A 25,707-nucleotide genomic window follows, 5' to 3' on the forward strand; every position below is an offset into this window, starting at 1 on the left:
ATTTGCATAAGTTTTCAATTTATCTAGTACATAGTTAAGCAAAACAATTAGATATCAAGTCGACGACATGGGTATCTTTCAAGTTGGATGTAGAAAATGCATAACCTTCGATTTTTTTTTAAAAGTTTACCACGGACGGAAAACATATCAATCTATTAGTTCAGTAATTTTCGTGTCTGCCCTTCCATTATGCAGTCGGAAACCAGGTTGAAATAAAACAAAAGAATCGAAGCTCTCTATTAGAGAAGGCGATACATGTTTACTGTATTGTTTACTATAGTGACAAATTTTTAAAAAGTTAATAGAAACAAACAAAACTGCAATTTTCTTTTCAATTACTAGGTTTTTTATTTCAAAAACACCATTTGCATAAGTTTTCAATTTATCTAGTACATAGTTAATCAGAACAATTAGATATCAAGTCGACGACATGGGTATATTTCAAGTTGGATGACAAAAATGCATAACCTCCGATTTTTTTGAAAAAATTACCACGGACGGAAAAGATATCAATCTATTAGTTCAGTAATTTTCGTGTCTGCCCTTCCATTATGTGACTGAAGAAAAAATTCCAAAAAATAGGTAACAATTGTATCGAAAAGAGAAAATCGAGTGCACCTTTTTATGTTAGGGCGTGTTTGAGTTGAGTATTTTGTCTTGATATCGTTCAAAGTAAGAATATTTCATACATCGTCTCGCTTCAGATTCTATCATTTTTATAAATTAAAGCTACAGGTTGACTGTATAACACAAAAACATAACAGTACTAAAAGATGAAATATATGGGTCAAGTGAAATACCTATCTAATGAGTCACACAAACAGGGAAGGTGTGTTCGAATAGCTATTTTTTTACTGAAAGTACTTGACGACAGTCTTACAAGTTGGATGATGAAAATGCATATCTTCGAAAAATTCTAATTTTTTGTGTGTGATAACTAGGGTTTCTAGTCTTCAACCACTAAAAAAATCAAGTCTGCCCTTCCACGAAATATTTAATTAGATTTTTTTAAAATGTTTATGATTTTTCGAAAATTCCACCTAACAACCGATCAGACAATAGTTTTAAGTTGAATCAATGCAGACAAGATCATTAACTGATGCTCATTAGCTAGTTGATACATTTGTCTTTTAAAATATAACTGACATATAAGGATCGTATTGGTGCAATGTGGATAAATTTATCGGTTTCCAAGAGCAAAATTGGTAGCGCTTCATCGCTACAATGGCTTCCATTTTTACGATTGTGAAAATGAACTGGCGTAATGGGGAGATAATTTTGACGAAGTAGGATCCTGACTGTATGTGACTCAAGAAAAAATTCCAAAAAATAGGTAACAATTGTATCGAAAAGAGAGAATCGAATGCACCTTTTTCTGTTAGGGCGTGTTTGAGTTGAATACTTTGTCTTTATATCGTACAAAGCAAGAATATTTCATACATCGTTTCGCTTCAGATTCTATCATTTTTATATATCAAAGCTACAAGTTGACTTTATAACATAAACAAATCACAGTACTAAAAGATGAAATATATTGGTCAAGTGAAATACCTATCTAATGAATCACAAAAACAGAGTAGGTGTGTTCGAATAGCTATTTTTTTTACCGAAAGTACTTGACGACAGTCTTTCAAGTTGGATGATGAAAATGCATATCTTCGAAAAATTATCTAATTTTTTGTGTGTGATAACCAGGGTTTATAGTCCTCAACCACTAAAAAAATCTAGTCTGCCCTTCCACGAAATATTTAATTAGAATTTTTTTAAATGTTTATGAATTTTCGAAAATTCCACCTGACAACCGATCAGACAATTGTTTTAAGTTGAATCAATGCAGACAAGATCATTAACTGATGCTCATTAGCTAGATGATACATTTGTCTTTTAAAATACAACTGACATATAAGGATCGTAATGGTGCAATGTCGATAAATTTATCGGTTTCCGAGAGCAAAATTGGCAGCGCGTCATCCCTACAATGGCTTCCATTTCTACGATTGAGAAAATGAACTGGTGTAATGGGGAGATAATTTTGACGAAGTAGAATCCTGACTGAGAAGGGTACATTAACCTTAATATTATATATAATCAGGCATATACTTTGAATTTTTTAAAATTCATGCTCGTCTCTAGATCCGAAAGAGTTGATCGGGATTAAACACGTGTTGCTATATGATCCAATCGCAGCTTACCGCCCACAATTCATGACATAAGTTGAAAGATTTTCTTCAGATTTGCTGCTTATTTGGACGTGTATTACATGAACGCTTTTTGTTTATAGGATCAATCGTGCATTGGTGAGTTGATAGGGATTTTATCTTTTAATATCAGATTTGATTTTTATTTACTTATTTCCTGTCTTATTTTTATTGAAATATACACGTCAGTATCATCATTTCTTTACTTTCAGCATTGATACTATTCATGTCCATTTATTGAAGAAAACATTTATTGACCGAATATTTTGCTTCATAAAGGGGGCGGTATGTTCTTTTTTTGACTATATTAACTATACTTTTCAACGCCATCACCCAAATGTTTTTGTTTAAATTAGCACTATTAACGGTATTCAGAAAATCAGGAATAATGTAAAACATTAATTTGTCATCTGCTTGACCATAATGATTTTTTTCTCATAAAATTTGAGATCAAAATATCTATTTGAGGAGAAAACCATACCCCCCTTTTGAAGTTAAATGTCTAATTCCTTAGTGTACTGATATGAATAGTATTTAACTGGAAATGTTTGAAAAAAGATATTGATGCTAACGTAAATATTTTGTTCAATAAAAAAGACAGGAAATAAGTCGGTAAACCAAAAAGTTCAAATCTAATTGAAATTTAAAGTGCCCATGACCTCACTGATCATGCACGAGTGATTCTATTCATAAACAGTGTCCGTGTAACAACTAAAAAGAGTCCGTGTATCGTCTAAAAAGAGTCCGTGTAACACCCATTAATGTACTGTTTTTCTATAGCTCTGCGGGGGGCAAAGTCGTACAACGGTAATTGTACACCTTTGGTCTTCAAATATCTAGCATAAAATTTAAAAGTGTCAATATATGCATTAGCTTTTTCATAGGATAATTTTTCATTTTTCTTATTTATTATACTTCGTAATAAAATAGAGTTCAAACTAGTATGTCGTTAAATTTATTGACCTGTATATAATATAAATTGATAATAATACATGTTTGTCTTTGCAACTTAAGAATGGGAATATTATTTTCATTTTTGTCTTTGCAGCTGCGTGTACACTATTGGAGTGTGAACAAATATGTGTTGATAAGCCAGCATTTGACGCCGTCTGCTTGTGTGGCGAAGGATATGAGTTAAATTCAGATAAAAAGACATGCACTGGTATGACTATGAACAAAATAGATGCGCGTTATACGCTAAGAAGACGGAATCAAATGCCACATATACTATTAAGACATAAAAAAATGTTCTTCAATAATTATAGACTGTTATCCTTAGACTATAACGAACAAGTCTAAACAAATTGTTAATAAACCTCACAGAAACTATTAAAGATCTGTTATCACTTTCATTTACCAAAAAAAAACAACAAAAATAACAAAAATAAAAAAAAAAACCGTACACACAAACAACCACCGAGGAGGTTCCTGGAGGAACAGGTACATATGTGGTTGTGTCAAACAATTAAAGAGTATGTCTGGCAATCACAGTTTCCTTTTCCACATTTATACAAGTGTTAGTTTTGGCAATGTCTATGTAACATACTGTTGAAATTATATACTGACAGTAAATGACAGGGGAGGATCCAGCCATTTTTAACCAAGGATAAAGGGAGGGTTCAACTATATGTCCACTTTCAAATGCATTGATCGTCCAAAAAGGGGGTTCCAACCACCTGAAACCAACGCACTTGCATCCGCTACTCAATGGTTATTTTTACGAACAAACACAATATCTATCTTGAATAATGAATTTAATTTATCTGCTACAGAGGTCCAGGAATTCATACAACCATCACACATCTACGCCATCCGAGATGCTATATGCCAATATCCAGCAAATTTGGCCGACATGTCTCTCGCAAATATTACTTTAGAAACACAGTGTTTCATTAAGATTGCTAAAGGTTATTTGGCACTGTCATATGATAGTATAAATGGTTTGCTGTATTACTCGGAGAATGTAACCAGAAGTATTGGAAGAGTACAACTTCGCCGAGGTTCATTCACCGATACAATTATACGGGGAGTTGGTGAAGTACGAGGTAAGATCTTATAAGGACATGTTTAATTTATGATTAGATACACAATTCACCATATATAATTATCAAACGTTGAGCTTTAATATAAAATGAAGCACTTGTCTAAAACGTTTGACAAATGTATAAAACTGTATGTTCAATTAACTAAACGGGCGTTTTAAAGTTTTTTTGATAACATTTTGACTCTTGTATTCTTGTCTACAATTCTTGGAAAAACCTGTATAATGTATCTCATTGACTTTTTATCCTTTGAATACCATGAATGATTTGTAATAAGCAACCAAACATATTAACACATTTTTTTTTGTAGAGTTGAATATTAGATTATCCATTAGTATTTTTATTTAGGGCTTGCCTATGACTGGACATCGGAAAACTTGTACTGGACAGATAATACTTACAAATGGATCATGGTATCTACAGCAAACGGTAAATACCAGAAAGTCATAGTAGATGGATTAATATCACCAATTGGTATTGCAGTACATCCTAATAGAGGGTGAGTGAAATATCTTCAAGGCATAACTAGTGAAAAATGGCTTAATTTTTCTTCATATTTGAAAGGACAATAAGCGACGTAAATGCACTCTTAGTTTTTAGTACTAACTAACATTATTTAGCCTCGACCACCGTCATTATAGGACAATATAGAGGTGTCCTCGTGCTCAATTTTGAGATACTAGATTCTCACAGATTTGTGTAGTTTCTGTGTATTTCCTACGAAAAAATGTTAAGCTGAATAATAAGGTAGTACAATTACCAAGAATTTGATGATATTTTGTATGAAGAAATTTGAAATGTTTATTTCTAATACTCAAGAAGGGTATCAAAATATTCGAAAAAAAAATTGGAAAATGTGTAAACAAGATTGTTACAGCCCAAGTACCTAGTCAGAGTTTGTTTAAACACATATTGGATAATATTTCAAGTGCATGATTTGTTCTGAAATGTCATAAATTTTGATGTATCTGTATCCTTTACAACTTTATCCAAATTATAAAAAAGTCTAAAACAAATAATTTACGATGCATGGGCTCGACAATATGTATCAGTTTCTTGTGTGCTTTAGTCTAAACGCCATTTACTTTACCATCTAGGTGACCTCCGAAAAATGCCGAGGTCATATGATCCTCTATAAACATTGTTATGAATACTATAAAATAGATAGCGAACCCGTGCAATTGGATTTCCCTAGGTATGTTTGATTTCATGTTAAAATCTAATCCCTATTTAATATTCTTTCTTTAAAAATTTACCCTTGTCGTCACTTTTTGTGTCGTTGATACGTTTATGAGACGCACAGTTAAAATTTCTAATGTGCTGTACTGTGAGATGTAATGTTTTATTATTCATTTATGTATTTCTGTCCTTAGTATTCTTGCATTTATTTGAAATGTATTCCTATCACGCAATATTGTCATTTAAACGGTATTTTCAACATTGCCCTATGAGCGGGAGATTTAGCTAGCCATTAAACCGGCTCAACACACCGTTTTTTTCTTTAAATGACCTGTACCAAGTCAAGGAATGGTAGTGTTTATCAAAAAGTCCGTTTCTGTGTATGTTGTCGTTCGTTTTTGTAGCAGTTCAGTGCTTCTATTGTTCTGTTGTTTTCCTCTTATAGTTGATGTATTTTCCTCAGATTTGGATTGTGACCTAGATTTGTTTCAGTTAAATCGAGTTATGACTATTGAACAACGGTATATTACTTCTTTAGTGTTGTCTTTATAGGTTAAAATATGTTTTAATCATCGTTGTTTCCTGTATAAGAATGAGTTTTTATGGATCGAATCAGTCAATCAAATTTTTTCCTATGTTTCACTTTCAATGTTGACATTCTTTTTCTTTTAATAACACAGCATACCCAAATCATACGTAACCCACATCTAGATAAGGGGTTAGTTTGAAGATTGAATGAATACGGATTCAATGAGGTAAAATTAAACGTTTGCAAGTGAATCATTCATCATCCATGTTTCTTTGCTTAATATGACAAAATTGAAACAAACTGGCTGCTAAAAGCAAACTATTATTTCACTGTTTCTCTTTCATAATTGATTGAACAAATACAAAAACCAATATTTTAAGTTTTTTTTATATTTAAAGTTGATTCCCCTGTAAACAATGGGTTGCAGTCACAGTCAAAACGTCCTTAATGAACTCTCTTCGTATTAGTGATGTTAATTAGCCTGAACATTTTAATCCCATAATCCGTTATATCAAATCTTTGTTATGAAAAGATAATAGCATGCACTTTTATATTAATCCGTTTGTACGCACGAAATTTATAAAGTTGTTGCCATTTAAGAACCCGGCAGTTGACCTAAGAGAACTTGAGTAGTTTATATGTATTGATTTGTAAGTTTCTATTGATGAATTCTTAAAGTCTAGACTTATGTTTTGTTGTTTTACAAAAGGACAATCTAATTGCTTTAAATTGCCTTAAGATCATATGAAAGCATTTCAGAAGGACTTCATCGGTTCTTTTCTACATCAATAACCATCATAGCATACTTATGTAAAAAAAAAAATGTGACTCTCTATAAATATCCATGCGAACTGATTTATATAAGACTCGTGTCTACTGTTCAGATTAGGATATGTTTCATTTAGGGATTATCTCATTCTCCAGCCTACAAAAGAAGAATTTTCGATTTGGATTTACCAATTACTGCAAACTTAAAATCCAAATTTTATTTAAAAAATGAGGTAATTTTCCTCGGAGTTCAGTATTTTTGTGATTTTACTTTTTAGAGAATCTTTTGGCAAATCTGAATGCAAATATATTTGCTGCAACTCATTTAAAGCCTTCTTTTCTAATGAGAAAGGTAACATGCTAGATATACTCACTGGAGGTGTGATGAGATAATTAAAGCTGTTAAGTTTCTCCTTGAAAATATCTATGTACATTTCGGTAACAATAGTTATCGACAGGTTGTAGGTATTCCTATGGGCACTAATTACACCCCGAAATACACACGAAATGTTGTTATATATATTATCGAGTCCATGCATCTTTAATTGTTCATTATGGACTATTATATACGTTTTAGTATGTTATAAATAAAATTAATAATACATTGATTAGCATCAAGAAAACATCTATTTAGTATAAAATAATGGGATGAATGACTTGTAATATGTTATACACATCATACAATAGAAATCAAATGAATAAAGTTACTGTGTATTTCACAATTTTTTTCCCTCTCAATTTTGTTTATTGTTTGTAAACAATTTGCAATGTGTTTACTGACCTATTGCGTTACCATAAATAAATTTAATCCGGTTTCTGATAATCTCTTTACAGTTTCTTCACCTCTTATTGCCATTTGTTCGTTTTTTGAATTCATCCATTCAAAACAAAAGATTTTTAACCACACCATTAAGAGTCCAATCAAACTGTTGTTAAGTAATAAATTGTAGTTTCTACTTGGCGTGTATATCGCAAGAAGCAATAATTCCTACTGCTTAACGAATTTATGACAATTATCTCCAGATTTCTTTCCTATGAATTGTAAAACTACACAAGCAGGACAATATAACATATTTGATCCCTCATGCAAAGGAATCTTTTAAAATTGGTTTGTTTGAACTAAATAGGTATGAGGCTATGAGCAATACTATCGCATTTGTGTTGTTTTACATTTTGACGAATGATGAAACAAATATTATATACATGTACTATGGTAATGTACATTGATTTATTATCAAATTCCTTTGCGAAAAAAATCTTATAATTCTATAAATCAGTACATTAAGTAAAAAATTATGAAACATTGCTGTTTTGCACAAATAAAAACATATGTTGATACTGAAATTTGTCCTATAAACTTTTTTTGTACGTAAAACTGTATTATTTTTTTTTGTATTTCAGGACTTTATATTGGGCTGATCCTGGAAGATCGGTTATCGAATCTTCATACATGAATGGTGATAATAGAACTGTTCTTCCTATTGAAGACATAAGTCATCCAAACCATCTATTTATAGATTTTCGTTTTGATGAGTAAGTATGTTTTTATAACTTCCATTTTCACGAAAATGTTTTTTATTCTGAAACTCTATTCAACCATATTCGTGTTTAACTAGAATACAAGATGCCGCTTTAAAAATTATTAAACTCCATAGTTTTATTCACCATGTCAATGACGCCCATTCATCATTCAAAGTCAACCATGAAATCTCTGCCATTTCCTAGCTTTATTAGACAAGTCAGGGACATAATCATATCAACGAATTGCCTCTGTCAGCTCAAAGACAAGCAATAAAATAGTTCTCCAGAGTTGTCACCCATAAGTTTTTTTTCTTGTTGTTTTGAAAATGATAATTTATATACAATTGCCAAGAGAATCATCAAGAAAAAATCATGTTCCAACGAGTTTCTGATGTCTTTTAGGAATTTTGGTCCTCAATGCTCTTCAACTTCGTACTTTATTTGGCCTTTTTAACTTTTTTGAATTCGAGCGTCACTGATGAGTCTTTTGAAGACGAAACGCGCGTCTGGCGTATATACAAAATTTAGTCCTGGTATCTATGATGAGTTTATTTACAACCACTGGGTCGATGCCACTGCTGGTGGGGATTTATTTCCCCGAGGGTATCACCAGCCTAGTAGTCAGCACTTTTTGTGCTGACATGAATTATCATTGATATGGTTATATTTATAAATTAACTGTTTACAAAATTTAGAATTTTTGAAATACTAAGGCTTTTCTACCTCAGGCATAGATAACCATAGCTGGATTTGGCAAAACTTTTAGGAATTTTGGTCCTCAATGCTCTTCAACTTCGTACTTTATTTGGCCTTTTTAACTTTTTTGGATTCGAGCGTCACTGATGAGTCTTTTGTAGACGAAACGCGCGTCTGGCGTATATGCAAAATTTAGTTCTGGTATCTATGGTGAGTTTATTTACCGAACGTATTTTCTGATTTTCTTAAACTTTGAACTAAGAACGAATTGCAAATCAGCTTTTACGGTGATAATGTTCTAAAGTAACTATTTGTATGTATTGTCTGTTGCTATTGGTATTAATGGTCTTTCAGCTGAGAAGGCAGTCTCGAGACATTTAAAGATACATTGAATATGTTTTTGCGTGTGGGTTTCAAATCATAAATTTGAACTTTGCCTTTAAATTTACACTGTTTATTGTAGGCTATTAAATATTATATCCAAGAAGACATGAGTTACATTCTATTCATTTAGTAGTCCCAAAAGCATTATTTTTTTTAAATCCCGAACTAACGATGTTGATTAAAATAGTTTTTTTTTAACAACATAATAATATTTATTCATCTAATCTTGCTTGTTATAAATTTCACCAAGAGTCTAAGCTTCTCTTGATTTTCCCTGTTAAACTCAACTGATTATCCAGGGAAATAAACAGCTGATCCAACTTATTAACTTATAAAAAATATTATAAAGGATGTATAGTTGTCTTATGCAGAGATTTATCAGTGCTAATAATTCTTTTAATTGACAATAACATTGGACATCTTGATTTATATGCATCTATTCTTTTATTAAATTAATTTTCAAAAATACTAAAGACATCAACAGTTTTTGTTCTCTGCTCAGATACATAGTATAAATTATAAATAGAAAAACTTAATACTGTTAGTATATAATTTCAAAAAAAATAATATTTACTATGTCTCGAGTCTACCTTCTCAGCTGAAAGACCATTAATGCCAATAGCAACAGACAATACATACAAATAGTTACTTTAGAACATTATCACCGTAAAAGCTGATTTGCAATTCGTTCTAAGTTCAAAGTTTAAGAAAATCAGAAAATACGTTCAGTAAAAGACATCAGAAACTCGTTGGAACATGATTTTTTCTTGATGATTCTGTTGGCCATTGTATATAAATTATCATTTTTCAAAACAACAAGCAAAAAAAAGCTTATGGGTGACAACTCTGGAAAACTATTTTATTGTTTGTCTTTGAGCTGACAGAGGCAATTCGTTGACATCATTATGTCCCTGACTTGTCTAATAAAGCCAGGAAATGGCAGATAGTAGTGAGACTGTCATCAAAGTGAGAGGGTTAGCGCTATAAAACCAGGTTTAATCCACGATTTACTACATTTGAAAATGCCTGTACCAAGTCAGGAATAAGACAGTTCTTGTCCATTCGTTTTTGATGCGTTTTGTTATTTGATTTTGCCATGTGATTATGGACTTTCCGATTAGATTTTCCTCTAAGTTCAGTATTTTTGTTATTTTACTTTTTATATCCAAATACCAGATGTTGCAATTTAATATCAAAATCTGTTTTTCTTCTTTTAAAGAGTTCATCGTTTTTTTGCCAAAATTTATTCAAATATCAACACTTCAGAAAATAGTGAGCATAATCTTCTTCTTGCTTACAAAAATTACACTTATCTGTCTGAGTTACAGTATTTCCACTGCAATAACAGTTTTTTAGCTGGAATAATATAATGTAATAATTTCCATCTTAATATTTTTAATTTATTTTCAGTCATATATTCAAAAAATAAATTTGTACAATGTATTCATATTAAGAGTTTCTTGTATTGGTAGGATTTTAAGCCATCTGTTTATCCCTATTGACGAATCTAGTTTTATACTTATCAGAGAGTTATATAACATTTTATTTGTTAATAATGTAGTATGGAATAAATTATTTTTCCATATGATTTTATTTCTCTGATTTTAACTAGTTTTGACAGTATTCTCTTTTTGGACAACTTGAATCCATTCTGCTGATATAGATTTTAAAAAATTTTGAAATTCGGCGATCCAGTTTATTTTGTACTTTAATTTGTTTAGAATGTAGATTTCCGATAATGACATTTTATCATCTAAGATATCATTTATGTAAACTAGATCACTTCTAATCCAGTTCTCAAATATAATTGGTTTATTACCAAATTTTATAGATTTATTTCCCCATATTACTTGCTTTCTAATATCGACAAATGTGTCTGGTTGGTTTGTTTGCCCCCCCCCCCCGCTAGTAAAATTTCAAGACTTTATTACTCCTTTATAAAACGCAGGAATATCTTTAAGATATCTTAAAGATTTAATATCACTATGATTTATATTAAATATTGACAAAATATTGTTTGAAATATTTAAGTATTTAAATGGTATAAGCCTCCAAGTCTCAAGTTTACCATTTACCAATCTATTTACCCATGATGCTTTAAAATCCACAAAATAACTTTTAAAGTCTACCATTTTTAGAATCCCTTTCTCATATGGACCAATCGTCATGTTTCTTATAACCTTGTCTGGTTTCCCATCCCAAATATATTTGTAGCTACTGTTTTCTATTTCTTTTAGATAATTTTCTGGAGTTAGACAGACGCTTCCAAAGAAAGTAAACAAAGGCAATATTAAAGTCTTTATAATTAGGATTTTTCCTAAAATTGAAAGATTTCGTTTTTTCCATATCATAAATAATTTATTCATCTTTTCTATTTTACCATTCCAGTTTAAATTTTTGCATTCTTCTTTGTCATGTCCGAAAACCACCCCTTAAGCTTTATCTCCCCACTTAAGGTAGCACAATACAAATATATTTTTTTTCTTCCAATCACTAACCTTTGAAATGCTGTAACTTTTTTATGAATGCATAGAAAATAAAAAAAAGAGGTATATATAGATAGATAAAAGATTAATCTGTTAAATGAATGTAATATTTTTATTATTCAATCATTATGTAATCAATTATTATGTAATTAGTGGCAAAATCTGGGTAAGTTCACTTGAATGAATTTAGCTCTATCATCTCTTCAACTATACAGAAAATGTTATCGAAAACTTAATCAACACATCATGGGCTTCAAAAGGGTGTCTCAGATTGTCTCTATGGTATTCCATTCTCTCATAAATCTCTAATTAGTGTAAACATCCTAACCACATACAAGAATATAATGTTTAATTAGGTGTGAAATTTGTTCTAAACATTCTATCTGGCCATAGGAACAACATATAATAAAATCAACCCTCTAGGGATACCTATGCAGAAGCTAATTTCATTTGAAAGTGGAAATGTGGTGAAAAATATTTTAGACACAGTTAACATTATAATTGGTTACATAATTGTTGCATAATACTAACATTGCATTAATTTGAAAGAGTAATCTGTTAGCTATCCAAAACTACCACTTTTATAAATTTTCAATCATTATTAAGAAAGTAACAGCATTTTAAAACTTGGGAGTTGGAGTTATAAAATCTTTGTATTGTGCTACCTTAATCCCGATAATTTTATCTTTACAAGATTTCAATTTCCCAATCCATAATCCCTCTGTTTTATTTCTATTTAGTAGTAAACCTGAAAAGGAATCAAATATTTCTATTTCGTTCACTGCAGCAGCTACCACATCGTTTTTATCCTTGCAAAAAAAGTGTTGTGTCGTCTGCTAATTGTGAAATCTTGATATTATGACTTTTCCCATCTAATTTTATATTTATTCCTTTTACATTTTTATTATTCCTTAATCTCTGGGCCATGATTTCAACTACCAAAACAAATAAAAGAGCCGATAAAGGACAGCCTTGTCTTATTGCACGTGAATTGAAAGTTTCTGATACCCTCCCATTGTTCATAACACATGTTTGTATATCTGTGTACATTGCTTTAACCCAGTTAATAAATGAATCGTTAAAACAAAAATGTTCAATGTCCCAATCATAAAATCCCAATTCCAATGAATCGAATGCTTTTGTAAAATCTACAAAAACTAATGCCCCCCTCAATATTGTATGTGTCTGCGTAGTCTATTACATCTTGAATTTGTCTCAAATTAAACCCAATAAATCTATTTTTAACATAACCGGTTTGATCTTCATTAATAATTTTTGGAAGTACCTTTTTTAATCTTTGAGCTAGAACATATGACAAAAGTTTAAGATCTACGTTTAGAAATGAAATTGGACGGTAGTTTTCCAAAAGTAAAGGATCTCCTTTTTTAAATACTGGTACGTTGTGAGTATGATAACCTTTGTTTATCGTAGCCGGTATTTAGAACATCCACAACTTAAAATTTAAGTTTATCCCCAAAATTGTCTATAAAATTCAACCGTTAGACCATCACGCCCTGGTGATTTACTTAGTTTCATTTTATAAATGCCTTGTTTGCATTCCTCTACTGTAACTTTTCTATCGCATATCAGTTTATCCTTTTCGTCTACTTTGTTTTCTAGTTTTGTGTCATTGATATACTTTTTCAGTTAAATTTTTATTTGCAGATTTTCATTATACAAGTTTTCATAGAAACTTTTTATTTTATGGAGTAAATTTTATTGATTAGTAATTAAGTCCCCATCCTCTCCTTTTAGTTTGCTTATTGATTTTTTCACTTGCCTCTTCTTTTCTAGACCGAGGAAGTAGGAATTGTTCTTTTCCCCAAACTCAACCCATTTTTCTCTAGATCTAACTTGTGCCTTTTCGTCATAAATTTTACTTAATTCTTTTTCTAGACCTTTAATTTCTTTTTCCGAATTATGATTTTCACTATTGTTTCTCTCATCTATAAGTTCCATCTTTTGTTCCAGATCTTGTTCTAAACTGCGCCTTCGCTCTCTTGTTAACTTCGCTTTATTTCTACAGTAAGTTGTAGTTAAATCCCTTACCCCGATTTTAAATCCATCCCATGAAAGCCTACAATCTGAGTCTTTTTTAAATATATATTTATCAATTAAACATTTTATACATTCTTGATAATCTTTATTTTGTAATACTGCGTTATTTATTTTCCAATACCCATTTCCCCTTTCTGGTAACCCTGGCTTAAATTTAGAAAATACACTTTGGTATCAGTAGACTGTATAACAGCCGGTTCAATTTTACACCATTCTATAAGAGGTAAAAATTCTGACCCAATAAAAATCATGTCTAGTCTACGAGCTTGTGGTTCATCCTTTTTTCTCCATGTAAATTGCTGTTTATTTGTGTTTAGATTTCTCCAAACATCCGTTAATTTGTTAGTTTTTATTAATTGCTTTAATCCGTTAACAGGTTGAATAAATTTATCAGAACATAAAGACTTTCTATCAATTGGTTTAAGTGCATCATTAAAATCTCCCCGTAGTATATGTTTACCAAGACTGTGTTCTTTCAAACTATCGCTTACTTTTTTTAAAAATGAATTTCTAGAAGTTTTACTGTTCGGTGCATATATGCTGGAAAATGTGAAAATTTAATTATTTAAATGCACATTAATAAATACAAATCTCCCTTCACTATCACTATAAATTCAAAGCTCAGTGACTTTTTAATTAAAATAGCTACAACCCTACTAGCTGTTGTACTGTTACTGCAAAAGGTTTCATATTCCGTTTTATTTTTAATTTCTTTCAATATTTTCGTCAACATGTGTTTCTTGTAAAAATGTAATTTGACTTTTTTGTGCTTTTATCCATTCTATAACTCTATTACTTCTTCCCCTAGAACCGATGCCGTTTACATTGAGACTACATAAATTAATTGTATGTGCTAAAGCCATTGTTAAAGTAACAAATTAATGACCTTATTAGCTTTGATATATTAACTATAGTACACCTCATATTTACTATAAGATTGATATAAATATACATCATTTTACTAAAGTCATATTTATAACACAATTTTAAAAAAGTTTGAGGTTGTCACAGTTGCCGAGAAGGATGGTGCCTAATTGGTCTAGATCAGATAATTTTGCGTACAAAACAATCTTAAAGATTTAACGAAAACCATTTAAACTTATTTCCTCTAGTACTAGGATTAAATATTTATCTCATAACAGGATTGTATAAGCAAAATTATGAACTCAAAAGGTGAGATTTATTTTACTTATGTCAAGGAAATTTTGTGTCAAAGCTTCACGATCGAAATTTTCAAAATTTTTAATTTGTCTCTAAATTGCCCATGAAATATTGATTAACATAGTGTCACGAATAACTTAACAGATTACAAAATATGCCAGGATCTTACACATTGATAGAAAACTGTTGAATAAAACACCATTTAAAGTGAAGATAATAAATATCATAATTAAATAATTTATCTAGGACTCTAACTAGCAACGTACTTTTTTGCAACAACAATCCCATACACACAATGAGTTTTTATACAGGTATTTGTCAACTGAGTTGGTCCAATCTTAATTTCAATATTTGTCAGTTTCACTGCATCTATGGAAAAAAGAACTAGATTTATTCTCTTTGTAAAAATATTTCTAAACATTTCTACATTTGAAAATGCCTGTACCAAGTCAGGAATATGACAGTTCTTGTCCATTCGTTTTTGATGCGTTTTGTTATTTGATTTTGCCATGTGATTATGGACTTTCCCAATTGATCTTCCTCTAAGTTCAGTATTTTTGTGATTTTACTTTTTATCTCTACCTGAAAACATTCTTAAAAATGACGCGGAAAATAACTTTTATTTAGCATAAGGAAGGAAATATAGACGACAATGGCACCAAGTGGTACGAATGATAAATTGGTTTTCTAAGATCCATCAGTTTCTTTATACACCTGTTGATGCTAACAGGTTTATACTTGTAATGTGGTTTCACTTTCATCGATCAACCACTACTTATTGACTTGCCGAGAATGTATGCGTAGTTAACGATACATAAACCGACTGGTTCACGATCTTAAAGTGTACAAGTACGCGAACTTACCATTTAAATGTTTTATTCACATTCCTTGCGATCAACACCATTAAAAAAATCTCGAAATTTTTTATCACCGACGTCGTTCAAAACACAAGTGACGTTGGTTCTCATGTTTTTACCAGATTTTAGTATATGACATTGTTTACAAAGCAAAATAAGAAAGTCATATTAGAATATAAACAGGAGAATGTAACAAACTTGATAATATTCTGCCTGTAACACTAACAATCTGCTTTAGTTCAAACGTTTTTAAATGAACAAATTTTAAGAATGGACGTTTTCATTATGTTACAGAGAACGCGGTAGAGTTGATAACAAATAGGAAATAAGAAAAATACCGCAAAAAAACAACTCAACACGGAAGGAAAGTCTCTAAATAAATGGCAAATGGCTATTCCTCTCACTCGTATGGCAGTCGCAGAAAATTTTGCAATTACATTGTAATGTTCAAAGAAAGATTTGCATTTTAAACAACGACCTCAATCACTATTATAGGGCCTCGGCGACTGACTGGTCTAAGTAGTCGACTACTGTACCACAGGATAATCAGCACTGAGGTTATGAGTTCGATCCCGAGGAAAGTGCACTTGACTCCAATTTATTTGACTAGGAATGTTAGTTTTTTTTCTACTGAAGGTCAATGATTCCCTCAGGGCGATCCGGCTTCATCCACAAATTTAAACTTACTGCCACAGCATAGCAAAATAGCGTTGAAAGTGGTGTTAAAAGACAAATCAACCAATCATGCAAACACTATGTCATGTAATTTCTAATATGGATTAGAATAGCATGTAACTTCCTATCGAAATCAGTTCTATATAATATCAAACCCAATTAGAATTAAAAGATAACTGTATTGTATTTGAAGCTTTGCGGACGTCCATCGGTAGGTTGACTGTCGCAAATTGAGCTTACCTGGTGAAGCGTAGCGGAGAGTAAACGACTATTTGCGATACAGAATTACCGATGGTCGTCCGCAAAGTTTTAAATACAATACTACAGTTATCTCAATTTTAATGCAAAACAAATACTAGTACATTATTCAATTTCTTTCATTTATTTTAGTCTAAAAATTTCATGAAAGAAAATTCCGCGAAAAGATGTTATCTTCTTTGGCCCCTAAACTAGGTGACGTCATATTTATCCGCCGGCGACAAACGTAAACAGCTGATGGTGTTTTATGCCATTTTGGTCGCAGAATTGTATATAATTTGATAAAAGATTTTTTTTAGGTGCAACATGTGAGTTTTCTGCGTTTTATTATAGAGATTAAATGTCATTACATTCCAGAATTTAAAATATCGGCTTCCTTAGCTACAGACAGGGAGGTATGGAATTTCACGCTTACTGCTTCCTATCACAAACATTGATACTAAACAATTATATAAGAATGATTATTTTCCTTAGGTAAACTTCTTTACCTGATACAAATGTCTGCTACAAAAGTCATATTGTAACTAATACATCCGATTTCTATAGTCAAATATTGAACTATCTATGCATAATGAATGTCTTGATTTAGTAATATGCCACAAAGTCAATGTTGTCTTCTTAAGCTAGGCAGGTGTGCTATGTAAGACATATAAAAGCCCATTGTACACAACAAAGTTCATTCATTTTAATTATTGAGCAGCATGTTAAACCCACTCATATTATCTAGATTGTAAAATACAGTCGCGTTGTCTCACAATACGGTTTAAACTAATTACGTCTTATTGTTCCCTGTCTTTCCGTACATTCCTCGTCAAGGACGTCAGGGGGATGGTTTTTCTACAATCTATTCATCGAAATTATATAAAGATCATTTAAGTACAATTTCACTGAAACAAGATAAAGACAATATGACTGAAATGAATTCTTGCATCGCAAATGTTCTGAAGTGATTCGTTGAACTATCTTTTCATATTATGCTTGACAAACATATAACTTTAAAATAAAGTGCTTTGCCAACAGTAGTCTAGATAAAATTGTGATATTGCGTCGAATACAAAATGGTTAACCTACTATTTGCTTGAGTTTTTATGATGACAAAGCGATAACTTTATATTTGCAGGCTGTTCTGGGCTGATTCCGGGCTAAATCAAGTATCTAGTTTTAACTTGAAAACAGGGGAAATCGGTGTTCGATTTAGACAGCAGTCGTCAACATTTTTTGGTCTTAGCATTTATCAGGTAAACAACTGTAGATCACATAAATCAAGAATGCAATGTTTATAAATCACAGCTTCTTGATAATACTCATAGAAAAACTAACTCAAGAATGCAATGTTTATAAATCACAGAGATAATACTCATAAAAAAACTAAATCAAGAATGCAATGTTTAAAAATCACAGAGATAATACTCATAGAAAAACTAAATCAAGAATGCAATGCATAGAATAATATAAAAGTAACTGAAGACACACAAAGTGTAGGGCATGTGTTTTTTTATAACGTTAACTGTCCAGATTTGGTTCATTACATAGAACTTAAATACAAATAAGAAATAAAATGCATGGCTTTAAAGCCTTTTTTGTTGCACTTTAGTGTTTCTGTTGTTTCGTTGTTTTCCTTTGGTGTTTCCCTCCGTTCTAGTTTGTAACCTGGATTTGTTTCTCTCAATCGATTTATGACTTTCGTACAGTGGTATACTAATGTTGCCTTTATTTGCTACACATTAAATGAGATTTTTAAAAACATTGCAACCTCATCATATTTCTCTTGAAATCACCTTGTCTGTCTGTCCGACCGTCCGTCTGTCTATCCATTCAGCTTCGTCTCCAGGCATAGCTGTTCTACTCTTAAGTAAAGGTTGACGACCAGAATTAGTATGTAGATGTATCATGACAAACGTTGCATTACAGTATCCAGACTTTGGTTTGTGACACAGATCACTCAGTCTTGACTTTGAAATTAGTTTGGTTTGTGTCTTTGGCTAAATTGTTTTTCACTCTGATCTTGACTTTGACCTTGGTCTGGTTTGTGTCTTGGGCAAAACTGTTTGTACTATATAATTAAGTTTGATAAGTTAACGTCAACAGAAGGCATCAGCAAACTGTGCCTTATCAAATGACAAATCAAAAGCACAGACACAAAAAACGAATGAAAATCAATTGCCATATTCCTGACTTGGTACAGACAACATACATTTATAGCTAGTTAAACTTCTCACTTGTATCACAATCGAACACAATCCCGTAATATTAACAACAATGCGTGAAAAAAATAAACATACATTATTCGGTCTGGTTGATTTACCGGTAGCCACATGTTAACTTCGAATATATAAAATGACAATGCAAAAAACCTAAATTCTCAAACTGACATTGTGTTGGTAATGAAATACGAAAATGAGAACACAAAATTTTCAACACAACACACGACTCTGCACGAAAAGTTTCAAATCTCGCTTAATCATTTAAAATTGGATATGAAGTTAGAAGAATTCAACAATGAAGGAATGCTTTAAATAAAGGCAACATCAGTATACCGCTGTTCGAAAGTCATAAATCAATTGAGAGAAACAAATCCGGATTACAAACTTAAAATTGTGAAAACAATGAAACAGAAACACTGAAGTGCAACAAAAATCCAAACGACAATGCAGCACGCACAGAAACGAACTATAAGATAACAATTGCCATTTTCCTGACTTGGTACAGGACATTTTAAGAACAAATGGTGGGTTGAACCTGGTTTTGAGGCTAGCCAAACCTCCTGCTTTTAAACTTTATATATATCGATAAAACAACTTGCAAGGTTCATTACTCTTGACAAGGACGATAATTATTTGCAGGACTCAGACCTTTTATTTGATTTACAAATTATTTTAATTTTAAAATGTTTCATTTCTTTCTCAAATTTTTCAGGATTATCTTATATGGACTGATCAAGACAAGAATAACGGTATTCATGTAGCGGATATATCGACTGGAAAGAAAATGAGAGGCATTCTACATCCTCCATTTGGTCAGGCAAATGACGTAATATCTTATGATAAGGCTAATCAACCTCAATTCAATGGTTAGTATACATCTTCAAAACTGGTTTATTGTTCATAACTAAACAACTGCTAGTAAACTAAGTAAATGATCGCTATAGTGTGTACACTAACTGTTTCGTTCAATAATGGGTTATAATGAACTTTCTGGGGGAAAAAACCCCATCTTAGAATAATTTATATGGAATTTCATCTGGCAATGTTCACCCTACAGAGAGAGCCGACTGCGCGATGGCTGTATGGCCATATAAGGAATCTATTTTACTGCGAACCCGTTAGGTTTTTATCATTTAAACATAAAAAGCCATAGTTATATCGATTATTCATTTCTTTCGGGAGAAGTACAGTGTCAGATTTTTGTAATACTCCTCATTACATGCCGGGAAATGAGTAAACCATGGTAAATGACAAAATGTACATTGATTTAATTATTAAGAAAGGTTTTATTATTTGCATGCGTTTTTCATCGTTCGACAATAATAAGTAAACATTTTGACAATTATTAAATATCAAATATTGGTAAATCTATAAAAAAAAAAAGGGGGGCGAAAGATACAAGAGGGACATTCAAACTCACAGATCAAAAATAAACTGACAATACCAAAACCAGAAAAAGATAAACAGACAACTAATTGTACACAAGACACAACATAGAAAACTAAAGACTAAGCAACACGAACCCGATCTAAAACTGGCGATGATCTCATTATAAATTATAATGGATATGTATGTTGAATAAACCTGCTCACGATGCACTAACCACTACACCACGAGAGCCGCGGTTAAGTGGTTAGTGCATCGGACTACTAACACAAAGGTTCCTGGTTCGATTCCCGTTCGGGATAAAAATTTCAGGAACTCAATTTTCGGCTCTCCCTTGACACCATTTGCGAGTATGGTCTTAAGGAAACGATGATAGTCCGTCGGAAGGGGACGATAAATGGCTGACCCGTGTTAAGAGAGAGTCATATCTCTTGCATGTTAAATACACCCTTGTAGATTTCGAAAAAGAGTAGGATAATGCCGCTACAAGGCAGCACTCGCACCCGCAAAGGGATTATCATAGGTTGCAAAACTTGTTTCCCAATCCACTATAAATAAATATGTTTAAACTAAATAAACCTTTTGATTACTTTAATATTTAAATAAGGAACTGTGGTTTGATTGCGTATTAAACAACTACCAAACAGAGTCCAAATGCAGTGGATATAAGCACTAGCAGTTCATTGTAAGTCCAGCAAAAATGTTCAAAATCAAACTGTATCGTCACCAATAGGACCCGAAATGACAAAAATGTGAATTAATTTAAAAAAGAAAACCATCAACCTGATTGGTTAGACATGTTGGTGAGGACTGAACCCAGCCACGACCTAGAACAGTGGTGTAACAGCACAACATATGAACAAACTTGAGAAGAAATGTGGAAAACTTGTTGACTTGCAATTGCCGAAAGCTAATTTCTAATGCAATTACAACTTATAATAAATCATACTTCCATAAGTGTTAAGCAATACATATCAATGTGAGTACCAAATCAAAAACTTTATTCAAAAATCTCACTACACTGTCAAATTGATAACATTCAATAATGAGTTTATTCAAAGGATCAATGAGTTAACATGATTCTTCTTTAAATTTACGGGCTTTGTCAACAGCAAGTTTTAATGAAACCCCCAAACGAATATTTGTATCTATGAAAAGGTAGTTTGAGGAAATTGAACAAAAACAGATATATTTATTTCAATATTATTTAACAACCAATACCATGAAACATAGACTTTCCAAGGTTTAGTAGTAGTGAAAGAAGAAAATCAAAGCGCTGTAAGCACTGTAGGCAGTTAACCAAAAACTAAGGCAAACATAACAAGAGGCTGTCACAACGACAGCAAACTGGATTTATTAACATTTATTTGTCTCCTGGCAATATCACAAGAACCATAACTGATGAACGGTGAAAGTGAAAATCGTCAATATCAAATTTGACCTGCATTTTATCATCAGTATCAACATATTAAAATTTGAAAGAGCTTAGGTTGAATGATTCATGAGTAAATGCAACAACATGAATGGAAACACCATTTTTTGATCTTTCAAGAACCATAACTCCTGAAAGATAAAAGTCAAAATCGACATTATTGAACTTGACCTCCATTTTGTCATCAGTAACAACATATTAAAATTTGAAAAGCTTTGGTTGAACAGTTCATGAGTAAATGCATGGACACGACTGGAAACGCCATTTTTCAATCTTTCAAGAACCATAACTCCTGAACGGTAAAAGTCAAAATCGTCATTCTTGAACTTGACCTTCATTTTGTCATCAGTAACAACATATTAAAATTTTAAAAGCTTTGGATGCATGGTTCATGAGAAAATGCACGGACAACATTTGGTGCCGCCCGCCGTACATCCCCAAATCAATAACCGACATTTTTGTCGCAAAAATCCGGTTAATTATGAAAACTGTGGCAATGTTGATTCAACTTTTTTTTTAAGATTTAAAAGAACAAACATTAAACATTCATATATATAATTGTACATTTATGTTCATTTAATGAATTAATCATTAAGGCAAATAATTCATATTTTATCAAGGTTTTCAATAGCAACGCACATGACCAAGAATGGTCATGAGTCTTTCATGAGTCAGCAGTGGTACAAATTTGCAATGATTGCAGTTCTTCTAGTTGATCGTAATTGTTCGTATTAGTTGACTGTTAGTAGTTCAAGTTGACTTTAGTAAGAGCTTGTAAAAGTATGAATGGACTTGCTTCCCTGGAAAGAAAACTGAGTTTGTGTTGTACAGTACAAAAGTTATGAGACACAAATCAGACAAATGTTTACTACTATAGGAATCAATGGTGAGGTTTGACTGACCTGTCCATAGTAAAGTAAATGACTCCCACCTTCACCCCAAGTCCATGATGTCTCAGTTTGGAATAAAATGACAGGTGTTAGGGTCTAGCAAAGTGATATGCATATGTGTCGCCTATGAGATTGACCTTGTATGTCATTCAATCTTTGTTGAAATGACAAACAGGAATGAATATGGTTTAGGTGTTGGTATCTCAACCTTTTACAAGTTCTCAAAACACACACAAGAGGGTGTTGGGTGACCCTAGGGACTACCCCTATTTTTTCATTTGATTTTTTATATTGTCCCATACATGAATATATATGGTTTATGGGTGGGGATCTCGACCGTTATCAAGTTTTCAAACAGGAGGTGGTGGGGGACCCCAGTGACTTCCCCTATATTTCATTTGATTTGTTATATTGTCCAATACATGCATATGTATGGTTGAGGGGTGGGGATCTCATCTGTTTCTAAGTTATCAAACAGGAGTGGGTAGGGTGACCCTAAGGACTCTCCCTATATTTCATTTGATTAGTTCTCATACATGAATATATATGGTTTAATTTAAAGGTGGGGATCTCGACTGTTTCCAATTTCTCAATCAGGTGACTGCAGGAACCCCCCCCTATATCTCATTTAATTTAGAGTTGGGGATCCCAACTGTTTCAAAGTTCTTAAACATGAGGGTATGGTGACCACAGGGACTTCCCCTATATTTCATTTGATTTGTTATATAGTCTTATACATGGGTATATATCATTTATATGGTTAAGGGGTGATGATCTCGAATTTTTCCAAGTTCTCAAACAGGAGGGTGTACAGTGACCATAGGGACCCCCTTATAATTCATTTGATTTGTAATATTGTCCCATACATAAATATATATTGTTTAAGATTGTGGATCTCGACCGTTCATGATAAATTCTCAAACAGAAAGGGGTAGTCAGAGTGGCCCAACGAACTCCACCTATATTTCATATGATTTTTTATATTGTCCCATACATGAATATATATGGTTTAGGGTTGGGGATCTTGACCATTACCAAGTTTTGGTCATTTTGGTCTCTTGTGGATAGTTGTCTCATTGGCAATCATACCACATCTTTTTTTTTTATATAAGAAACTTCCAGCTATTTTAACTGACCTATCAAAATTGAGAAGAAAAAAATACCACTTGAAATTGCAGTAATATGTTTAATTGAAAAGCATTTAACATTCATTACCAACATTTATCACTGATAAAAAAAATTATACTGTTACCAGGAACATATATATTGTTAGATAAACTGTTCCCAGCTGTCACATTGTATTGGATTTTGACATTAAAATTGGTGTACAAAATATTTTCTGCTTTTTCTTTCTTTTACATATATCTTTTGGTTTTAAATTCTAGTGTTTATATTTATTTACCAGGCATAGATGTATTTTGTCACCTGTCTGGATTTTTTAAGTTGATAGCCAAAACCCGGGATTACCCTTATCCGCTTCCGGAATCGGATCCGATATTGTAATCTCACGGCAGCCATTTTGTTTTCAATGTTGTTTTTGACAGATAGTGAGATATGATTTTACTCGGATTTACACATTATTTATCGGCGATTTTCTGTATAAAGCTAGCGGTTGAACAAATTGAACATCACTGTCATGAATGGTAATGATGAAAATAAGTTTAAGATCGTTTATTAGGAAACTTCGGTAAAAATGTTTGCAAAGTTATTTTTTTTATTTTCTTTCAAGGTCCGTCGGGCGTAGCTAGTAACCAAGTAGAAAGTCCGACTGCAAAAGTGGAAGGTCGCAGACCTTGGACCACCGCTAATTTGAACCCCTGCGTCCAAATTGAAAAGATACGAAAATTTCGTCTTCTAATTCAAAATTGCCGCCAACGGCGTCATCAGTTGAACTTGTATATATTAATAGACTACTGACTATATACGTAGTTGACTACGTATTGACGACAAACAATATTCCTACGACTTTTGTAATTACGGAAATCTTAACTACTTGTCTTTAGAGATTTTCGGCGATTAAATATTTCATACATTTGTTCTTTGACATCTTAGCCAAAAACTCTGGGGATAATAAACTACATAAGGATTCCTAATGTGCTCTACTTCCTATTTGCAACTTCAAAACTTTTGGGAAAATCGACGATCATTTAAGGTTTTTCTGGTCATATTTTTTGTAATCCAGAATGAAAAGTATGAAAAAACTGTCCAATAAGTTATAAATAATATATTAGCCAGCTAGATGATAACAATGGCACGTATTTCAGCATTTATTGGGTAGCACACAAATCCAGGGCGCTCGCATAAGGCAGCTTAACTGCCTAAAAATAGTATAGCTCAATCTGCAAAAGATGTTATGCATCACGACAATGTCCTCCTAAGTTGTAACTATAATGTTGAAAAAAAGTGTTTGTTTTCAAAATCAAGAAACCCTCACGATATTATGTTTGAATCCTTCGCTGTCTATTCTACAACCAAACATTATCAATGCAAACACGCAAACGCCCTCCTGAATATTCATTCAAATTGTTGCTGGAAGTTAAACAGACAAACATCATCATCAAACACGCAAATATGCTGACATGAACAGCTGCTATCAAAAGGATAGATATAAGCTGTTCGTCGAAGGCAAAATTGTTCAACAATAAAGGATTATCAGTTGATTATATAGGCAGTTTTTAACCTTGATTTATTTACTAATTTCGAATTGTATACTATTTTGAAATATATAGCATATAAACAGGAACAGTAATTGGTAATATTGACAGACAATACAAGATTTAAAAATAATATTCAATAAACCCTCTATTGGAGCCAATGCTATTTTTGTGTTTCGACTATGATTGATATAGTTATAATAGATTGAGAGAAACAACACTTTTTTTTAATTTTATGCGTTTGAAGCGCGTATATAGATTTACATTCATCACAAATATGCACTAAAACAAAAAGTTTAAAGCCGATGTTGTCAGCAGGTTACTAAATA

At 32.0% G+C, this 25,707-nt stretch overlaps 1 protein-coding gene across 1 annotated transcript in view; it reads left to right on the forward strand.

Moving 5' to 3' along the window:
* LOC139517503 (low-density lipoprotein receptor-related protein 4-like) overlaps nt 1-25,707 on the forward strand; it is an 83,084-nt gene that overhangs the window by 22,440 nt on the left and 34,937 nt on the right. Inside the window, exons 5-10 of the mRNA XM_071308654.1 lie at nt 3,247-3,360; nt 3,971-4,243; nt 4,589-4,739; nt 8,118-8,249; nt 17,933-18,050; nt 19,729-19,882. Coding sequence (XP_071164755.1) covers nt 3,247-3,360; nt 3,971-4,243; nt 4,589-4,739; nt 8,118-8,249; nt 17,933-18,050; nt 19,729-19,882 — 942 coding nt within the window. The remainder of the gene's footprint in view (nt 1-3,246; nt 3,361-3,970; nt 4,244-4,588; nt 4,740-8,117; nt 8,250-17,932; nt 18,051-19,728; nt 19,883-25,707) is intronic.

Source organism: Mytilus edulis, chromosome 3 (assembly GCF_963676685.1).
Source record: "Mytilus edulis chromosome 3, xbMytEdul2.2, whole genome shotgun sequence".
In the NCBI taxonomy this organism is placed as follows: domain Eukaryota; kingdom Metazoa; phylum Mollusca; class Bivalvia; order Mytilida; family Mytilidae; genus Mytilus; species Mytilus edulis.